Source organism: Engraulis encrasicolus, chromosome 11, assembly GCF_034702125.1.
Source record: "Engraulis encrasicolus isolate BLACKSEA-1 chromosome 11, IST_EnEncr_1.0, whole genome shotgun sequence".
Taxonomy (NCBI): Eukaryota; Metazoa; Chordata; class Actinopteri; order Clupeiformes; family Engraulidae; genus Engraulis; species Engraulis encrasicolus.
The window spans coordinates 16393598-16403597 of NC_085867.1; the positions used below are offsets into that span (position 1 = coordinate 16393598).

General features: G+C 45.6%; 2 protein-coding genes across 2 annotated transcripts in view; both read right to left on the minus strand.

Moving 5' to 3' along the window:
- vcanb (versican b) overlaps positions 1-10000 on the minus strand; it is a 303281-nt gene that overhangs the window by 146603 nt on the left and 146678 nt on the right. The window lies entirely within an intron of this gene.
- atg10 (ATG10 autophagy related 10 homolog (S. cerevisiae)) overlaps positions 1-10000 on the minus strand; it is a 26213-nt gene that overhangs the window by 1930 nt on the left and 14283 nt on the right. Inside the window, exons 5-6 of the mRNA XM_063211209.1 lie at positions 9560-9657; positions 829-926 (exon numbers count right to left, since the gene is read on the minus strand). Of these exons, the coding sequence (XP_063067279.1) occupies positions 829-926; positions 9560-9657 (196 nt within the window). The remainder of the gene's footprint in view (positions 1-828; positions 927-9559; positions 9658-10000) is intronic.

The window sequence follows — 10000 nt, forward strand, 5'->3', positions numbered from 1 at the left end:
TGAACGATGGCTCTCGCGACCACTTCCACGGTCCGCTGTCAGAAAACCCCGCATGCAACTTTTGACAGGGCGGTCCAAACGAGTGTTGTGGGAAACACTTCTCATTTGAAAACATCGCTTTACATACCGTTATCAGATTTGTATCAACTGCTGGCATTCCGTGATGAAAAACAGTCTCACAGCGAGTTTATTTGAACAACATTCTTTCATTACGGTGTAGATTTTGAGACAGGCATGCTACGGGCACCGCGCAAACGATGTCATCCCACCTTGTGCCCCTTTAAGTCATGAATTGTTCTACATATACTTAGTTTATACACTTCTGCACTGCTGCGGAAGTGATGGGTTAAAATAACTGGGTGCAGGCGGGAGGGGCAATAGCTATGGACAAGAGAGAGCTGTGCCCAAATCATTACACAATGATATATTGAGGCATATTCTAATACAGTATGTGTCGATATTGATACAGCCGGAAAAACTCTCAAGTGTGCAGTATGGGCCAACTGGAACAGTTCATGTTCAATTTATAACTGTCGGAATCGAAACTGACTTCAGAATTGGTATGGAAATAGTTGGGGGTGATGGCCAATGGAAGTGTTTATCAGTTACTCGTACTTTTGCTGTCATATAAAGCAATGATGATACATACATCATAGTATCGTACATATCATGCATCTTTTGTAAGGAAACATGAGAGAGAGAGAGAGAGAGAGAGAGAGAGAGAGAGAGAGAGAGAGAGAGAGAGAGAGAGAGAGAGAGAGAGAGAGAGAGAGAGAGAGAGAGAGAGAGAGAGAGAGAGAGAGAGAGAGAGAATGGAGTAACACTTACTTCTTTTCAGCACGTGCGGTTTCCAGTGCTGGCCTCATAAATTCCTCTGTCTTACACGGGTGCAGCATGAAGAATGGTTGGCCAAGCAAGGGATGCTCCTGCACATTGAAAAATAAATATACACATACAGGTTACACTATTGTTAACCTGACTCACTATACAGTATGAAAGGATTCTGCCTTGCTCCACAAAAATCCATCAAGAGCATTGACCTCTATAAGTACTGTATCATTGATCTTGAGCCGTGACACTTACACCTACACATATATACACACTCTGGCTAGGTCATCAAAAGCAATGTTTTTTTAACTGAAAGAAACTGCTAAGAAATACCAGACAGTCACGCAGAAGGCTGACTGCTGCCAGGATTACAACGGTTGACTTTATAATTCTTCAGAACTTTCGACATTATAGACAGCGTAGATCCATACTGCGCTACAGCGAAAGGATCTCAAAAGGCAGAGAGGTCTATTGTATGCCTTTATGCATTTCAGACATGTCTTGGTGGCACTGAATACTTCCTTAGCAGACAGTATATATTTTTATCCACAGGCTTCAGACAGAGTGTACGGTGCAGGAGATAAAATGGAGATGAGTGTGTGAATTTAGATGAAGACTGAGAGAGAGCGAGAGAGAGAGAGAGAACGAGATTGAGAGAGAGAGAGAATCTAGGGTGAGGGAGCAAGAACGACAGACAAATTTTGGTTAGCTCAAACTGAAATGCGGGCTGTCCTCCATCCGCGTGAAGAAGGAAGTCTGTGATTGAGAGTAACAAGAATCCAATTCAGTGCAATTTCAGCAACACAGATGCTTTCCCATTACCAACAGGCTCTGAAGCTGGACTCTTAATTGCTCTTCATTTAAAAACAACTTCAAATTGCTCAGAACATTAAAAATCCAAGGCCAGCTGCATTTCTACATTGACGGAAAAACAAAGGGAAAAAAAATCTGACATCAGGGAAAAAAAAGACTGACATTCTTGAAGACTGATAAAAATGTCATTCAGGCTAACCAATACACTGAGCTGCTTTCATCCAAAGTGACTTCTACTTTAGGTGAAGGGTGCATGTAGTCCCAAAACGGTTGGAAAAACAAAAATCAGAAGACAGTCTTAAAAAAAACGTCATTCCTTTAGTCTAACCAAACATATACAAGAAAGAGGCTAATTGTTTCCACATTCAAATGCAGGAATGAGCTTTAACTGACCCAGACAGCTAACCAGCATCCTAGCATGCACTGGGGGGCAGTAAAGTGCAAAGAGGGAGAGTGAGGACAGAACGAGACGTTTCTCCTCCAACCAGAGGAGAGCGAGGACCTAACGAGAAGTGTCTCTACTGAACAGAACACTCTACACTACTATTACTACTACTACTACTACTACTACTACTACTACTACTACTACTACTACTACTACTACTACTACAGCTACTGCTACACTTAACTCTCCAACATAAGCACTCTATACTACTACTACTACTACTACTACTACTACTACTACTACTACTACTACTACTACTACTACTACTACTACTACTACTACTACTACTACTGTTCCTTTATATTTCAAAGGAAGTAATACTGTCTACCAGCTTACCTATAATACATAATACAAAGTACATACTGCATAATACAATTGCAAGACAAAGTGCACAGAACTGTATACAGACAATAAACTGGCCACACATATTGTACACAACTGCATGCATACCGACATAAATACCGGTAGATCAAAAATAATGTGCAAAAATGCGAAAGATCTAATCTAACCCAATGATGTGCAAAGTGCCGTGATAAGATGCCTTGAGGTAGTCTGTTAAAATAAGCAGGCCTAAAAGGCCTTAACCTTGAACAAAACAACAAAAGCACTCTATACAACTACAACTACAACACCAGTTATGATCCAACAAAAGCCCTTCTCACTCTACTCACAATCATTACCTACCCCCTCACACTGGGTGCTCTCACTGCTAACCTTGATGTGAACTTTACGATAGCAGGGTAACAGGGTTGTGATCTTCTATTTCACCTGCCTAAGCTGCACAGCCATACTTGAATTTTAAGAGAAGATGAGAGTTAAAGAACATGTCAGTTGAAAGGAAGCTAAAAAAAATATCTGTGACTGCCTTAAACTACTTTTATGTATTTAGACACCACTAAGAAGGAAATGCATATCAGTTCATGGATGAGTAGAGTTGAGAAATCATTCCCAGTCTGTCCCAATCTTGCACAGTGCGACAGTCAGGCACAACTATTACAGTCGGCGAAGTGCTGTTATGTGACATGGTAACCTGCTGTGACACAATCTCAGGCTGAGAACATCTCCTACGTACTGTTCTGGTGCTCCACGCCTGAGATTGGGTCTCTGGCAAAAAAAAAGATGGAACGTAGGTTTGGAGTGTGACATTTTGTGGCTCCTCACCTCACCATTTCGGGCTCCTGCTATCGCTAGAGCTACAGTATGCAGTCAGTAATTGTTAGCCTGGCCTTTCAATCTATTAAGTTCTGCTCAATTCAAAATTCCCTCCACGAATGAAATTAGTATGAGACTGTGGAAAAATCAGGCTTGCTGACAACAGTGTATCATGGTTAATGTGTGGTCTGTCGTGTCTCTACAGCTTATGTATAAGAAACTAATGTACAGAGTGACTGCTCCCTCTCTTCTTCACTGCTGCTGTTCCAATCAGGCCACACAAACTCCCTTAGCTTGGCCACCTCCGAAGGCAGCGGTTTGACAAATGTTATCTGCTGGGACCCCCCTATTGGACATAAGAATATTTTCACAAATTATGTTGACTTTTGACCTATGTTTTTTTAAAGTATTTTTTTTGGGGGGGGTTGGTCTTTATTATCACAGGACCGTATGAGAGTAGACAGGAAATGATTGGGAGAGAGAGACGGGGCAGGGCCGGGAAATAACCCCAACCAGACTCGAACCGGGGTCCCTGTGGGCATGCAAGCCCAAATGTGGGGGGCTTAGCGCGCTGCGCCACAGCGCCCCCAACTTTTGACCTATGTTGACCAAAAACTTTTCTAAAAATCCATGACCCAAGACGGCAGAGCCTCTGCGACCCTCCAAGGGTCCCAACCCCCAGTTTGGGAACCCCTGGACCAAGGCTTCCATGGACACCACATCTTGGTCAATAATGATGACTCAAGTGTCCCCTTTCAAGAGGGAGGAAATGACCAAACTGCTCCACCTGTGCATGACATTTCTGAAAACTCTACTTGGCCCACCTCGCCGTCTCTGTCGAATGTGGTGGCTGCTCTCCATGATTCATTCCCACTTATCAATCTCTATTACGGCTGATTTCTTTATTTATTTTCCGTGTGCGAGCGGTTGACCTTTGCAAACATTAATGAATAGCATTGCCCCGAGGCGAGGCGCACGACACACAGACTTATTCCACAAAGGACAAGGTGGAGAATTCTATTCATCTAAAAAAGACTGGAAGTGATCGTTGTCAATATCCCACTGTTCCGTTTTTTAAGACGGCTCTTTCTTTTTTTATACATTATCTACGGTATATTCACATTCGCTGTTAAGCAAGGAGACCATCTTGTGCGCTCCCTTAATAAAATGTCCTCGTACACCATTGCTCAGATAGGCAGCTATCATCCACCACCACTGAATAAGACATGAAAATACATAAAAACGGAGAAGCTAATATTTTCCTCCCCCCTGCCGATTCCAAGCCCAGTCAGCCTGCTTGATATGCACCAAGATAATGACTCCGAGACTCATACTAATTTGGAGCACATATTTACTTACTGTGCTCTTTAAAAAAAAAAAGGAAACTTTATGGAAATGATACATGTAATATTTATGTCGCCATGTCTTGTGTTTTTCACCCAGAAATTGGCTGTAGCAAATCTGGTTAGTAATATTACACACTGCCTGTGCCTGCCTGCGTACACTACTTTTTTGGCGATGGCAAGATCCCATTTGTCGTGGCGAGAAAACCAATTTTAATTTAAGGAAAGTGAGAATGACTTGGGGGATGGTGTTGGGGGGGGGGCTGCGAGCGGAGAGATGGGGCTGGGGGTGGAGGGGAGGGGAGGGATGGGGGACAAGTGCGGAGATAGAGAAATGGAGGTGCAGCAATGGCAGGGACAGAAATACTGTGGGGGGTGGGGTGGTACAGAGGGACAGAGGGTACAGACAGTCGAAATGATCAGGGAAGAGAGAGAGAGAGAGAGAGAGAGAGAGAGAGAGAGAGAGAGAGAGAGAGAGAGAGAGAGAGAGAGAGAGAAAGGAAGAAAACTAAAGAGATATGGAATGACTGCATGGAGGGAAAGAACAGGAAAGAGACAGAGGGAGAGAGGGAGGCAGGAGAGAGAGAGAGAGAGAGAGAGAGAGAGAGAGAGAGAGAGAGAGAGAGAGAGAGAGAGAGAGAGAGAGAGAAGGGTGAAGAGCGGAGAGGAGCAGAAATATAGGGAGATGGAGACAGTGTTGTCGTCATCCTTCTCCAACCCCGTGATGTGATGTGAGTCACCCGTGTTTACCTGCGTCAGGCGGCACAGCCCTCCATCTCCCACACACACGCACACACACACACGCACACACACACAGCCCTCCATCTCCCACACACACGCACGCACACACGCAGTCCTCCATCTCCCACACACACGCACGCACACACACACACGCACACACACACACACACAGTCCTCCATCTCCCACACACACTCACGCACACACAGCCCTCCATCTCCCACACACACGCACACACACACACAGTCCTCCATCTCCTACACACACACACGCACACACACACACACACAGCCCTCCATCTCCCACACACACGCACACACACACGCACATACAGCCCTCCATCTCCTACACACACGCACGCACACACATGCACACACAGTCCTCCATCTCCCACACACACGCACGCACACACACGCACACACATGCACACACAGTCCTCCATCTCCCACACACACGCACGCACACACACGCACACACAGTCCTCCATCTCCTACACACACACACACACACACACACACACACACACACGCACACACACACACACACACACACACACACACACACACACACACACACACACACACACTTCTCAATCTCCTACACACACACACACACGCACACACACACACACACACACACACACACACACACACACACACACACACACACACACACACACACACACACACACACACCACTCAGCCTTGAGACCCCCTCCCACACACACACACACACACATGAACATGAACACAAACACGCAAACACAGGCACAGACACACACCCTGCTTAGCCTTGCGACAACAAAAATATACACGCACGCATGCACGCACGCACACACGCGCACGCACACACACACACACACACACACACACACACACACACACACACACACACACACACACACACACACACACACACACACACACACACACACACACACACACACACACACACGCACACACACACTCCCCTGGATCCACACCACTGTGATTGCTGCACTCCTACCAACACCACCACACCTCCACCTCCCTTCGTCTCCCCAGCTCCCCTTTCTCCCCCCATGACATTTCCCCACTCCCCAGCCCAGTTCCCTGCTCTCAGTACCACCACCTCAACCACCTCAACCACCAAGCAAACCCACTCCCCTCCTCTAATAAACCTCCCTGCCGACGTCTCTCTCTGAGCTTCCCCCTCCTCTCCCTCTCTCCCTCTCTCTCTCTCTCGTTACTAATTTCCATTCCTATTTAATCAATCCACTGACACCGCATTAGCTTGAACCAGCCATTTGTACACAGTTGTCTGAGGGACACTAAGTAGCGTTACACCAACCCCAACCATCCAGCACCACCACCACCCTCGGATCGTATCACGATAACTTTCAATTGTCAGTTAGGGCTTTTGTTGCAATCAGCGTTCGTTCGTTCGCTTGCTCGCGTCATCACCGCCTTTATATGATCGCCGCAGGAAGGGCCGACCACAATCGCTCGGACTATTAGTCCTCTTAAGCATAAGGCTGCATGCGCAGGAGCTATAACTTTTCCAGTTGGGAGATGATTGGATAAATGTTCTGCAAAATAACTTCTCCTCTCCGCAATTATGGTTTTCTATCAGCCGCAATTCAAGTCTCTGGCCAGATAGTTCCCCTCTGATATCCGAATGGCAGTGGTGGTGGTGGTGAGGGAGAGGGGGCATTAAAGAAGAGCCCTCTGGGAAGAGGAGACTTATATGTGTGTGATCTCTCAATGTTTCCTCCCCAATTTCCCCACACAGAACCAAGAAATGGACCTCCACACTGTAATCGTGTTGAATGACTGATTTCAGCCTCTTCACTCGATGTGTGAGTTGGCAGTGGAGGAGAAGTAGTGAAGAAAATGACAATGGGAAAAGGAGGTTAGACTCAGCATTCATGGGTAGTCATGTGTGAGCGGTTAGGGCATCAGACTTGCATCCCAGAGGTTGCCGGTTCGACTCTCGACCCGCCAGGTTGGGTGGGGGGGGGGGGTAATTAACCAGTGCTCTCCCACATCCTCCTCCATGACTGAGGTACCCTGAGCATGGTACCGTCCCACTGCACTGCTCCCCATGGGGCGCCACTAAGGGCTGCCCCCTTGCACGGGTGAGGCATAAATGCAATTTAATTGTGTGCAGTGTTCACTTGTGTGCTGTGGAGTGCTGTGTCACAATGACAATGGGAGTTGGAGTTTCCCAATGGGCTTTCATTGCAGTGTCTGTCTTCCCACAGCATTACCAAGGCACACCGCTTAGTAAATGTAGATTCAAATGCTTTATTTCTAAGGGATAAAGCAAAAACTGGCGACGGTATAGAAGGGTTGACTACACACTTACTCCTATAGTGGCAGGGAGAATCATGGGGCTGCTGGGGAGTGAATGACATCCCTGGCTGAGTCTCACTTGAGCAAAGGGATCTAAGCCACCAACATTACATGTTGTGATTGGCTACGGCCACACAAACAGAATAATGTACAGCGCACTTTGCGTGTCAGAGAGTTTTTAATGGTGAGCGAATTTTCATATGCATTTACAGGTTGAAGAATCAATTCCTCGAATGGATGCGTTACGTTCATTGTGTCTAACTGCTAAATCAAGTTTCAAGGTTTTCCTTTGTTTCAGACATGTTGAAGTTTTATCCTTTAACTGACGTGTTTTTCAAAGATGTAACTTCCATCTTCAGAGGGTCACATAGCCTGATAAACCAGCCTAAATGTGAGACTTGATGTGTAATGTAGTCTGGCCCCGATGAACAATGCATCCGAAGATTGTTGATGAGAACAACCTGATGATTTTCAAACCGTGCCTGTGCCTAATAGGCTCTAGTGCTCTGACCAATCAGCGATCTTTCTCTTTGAGTGCTTTTCCAATGTTGCGAGCTTCGTTGTCACTCCCTCAAAACCCCGACCGCTTTGATTCAAAACAAATTAAAAACAAATCTCTGTGTTGTGATTTGTTCGCCAGATTTAGGGCACAGTGTTCAAAATGTTTTCGATCCGACGCCAGACTCACTCGCCAGCCACATTTTTTTGGCGTCCAGCGGGTGGCGCTGGTTTACTAGGCTAAGGGTCACATGGATGTTGATGTGTGATTGGCAATGCAAAAATCATACAAGAGAACAACATATATAACCGTAGCATCAAAGTGATACTGTTTCATTTTTGGAAACAAGCTTATTTTACACCTCCCCTTGAGTTAAATGATTGGGATTTACCTTTCTCCTCTACTTTCAACCGTTCTCTGAGTATGGCAGTGCAAATTTTACCTCCAAGCTAGCAGTTAACATTGAGTCCTATGATACCAGTTAGCCACCAGCTGGTCTCATAGGACTCCATGTTAACTGCTAGCTTGGAGGTAAAATTTGCACTGCCGTACTCAGAGAACGGTTGAAAGTACAGGAGAAAGGTAAAACTCAATAATTTAAGGGGAGGTTTAATATGAGCTTGTTTCCAAAAATGGGACAGTATCACTTTAAGGAGTCAATACAACTCGGAAAGCGCAGCCCAACAACCATGAACAGGAATGAGGGAACGTGTGCTCCCCCACACCTGAAGTACCATCCTGAGGGGACAACTGTAACAGCATCAGGTGTGACCAACCTGACACAGGGAAGTCACACCTCCACAACATCAGCTGTTTGAAAAGCACATCATGCATCAACATCCATGTGACCCTCTTAGGAAGACAAGTTGCACTGTCAAAACAAGCCAGGTAAAGGATAGCACTTTTGCATGTCTGAAACAAAAGAAAAGATCACGTACTCCTGTATTCTCAGGAAAAGATCTCAGTGGAGATTAGCGCTACCTGCGCCGCAAGAACTGCATGCTGAAGTAGAGGAAAATGTCTGCTAAATGTAATAAAATGAAATGCAGAACTATCAATATGTGTGCAGAATGGAGTTCTGAAGTGCAATACTTGCCCAAATATCAACCTGCTAAAAGATCTGAAACTCCTATGCACAGCCAGGTTCCAGGTGCTGGTGAAGTGCAGTCATCAGTAATCCACAGTAAAGAAGAAGGATCACCACACACTGGTGGACTTGATTTTGCTGCTTTCTTAATGTTAGGTGAGTGAACCTGACGAAGCGCAAAGCGAAACGCGTTGTTCACCTAACAATACAAAAACAGCAAAGTCAAGTCCACAAGTGCACGGTGATCCTTCTTGTTTACTTTGGATGAACCTGCTAAAGTTTGTTAGAGTTAACAAGTGTATGGATGGAGGTTAACCTACCTGTTGGGTAATAGTGTCCCACGGGCCTTGCCGTAGCCTCTGTTGGTAGTTGGGGTGCACATTATTCCACACCTCTTCCAATGACAATGATCTGCCCTCTGTAAAAGACATAGAACAGTTCATCACTTTCTTCGTAAGAGTAAGAGTATGCACATCCCACCTCTTTGAGGCCAGGTGCAGGACAAAGGCATATCTGATATTGGAAAGAGTAGAAGTCCACACACATGCCTGATGAAGACCCTGTTGGGTCAAAACGTTATATGACCTCAATACATTTTCTAAGTGGAGCTACAGTGTGCGTACTTCTACTCTTTCCAGTTCATCACTTTCCTAATAACCATATTTTTAGATGCGTCCTAGCCTCTCTATAAGAGGGTATGTCTGTCCGTCTGTCTGAAATGCATTCTTTGTCTGAAACGCATTCTTTGAATTGCAATTCCC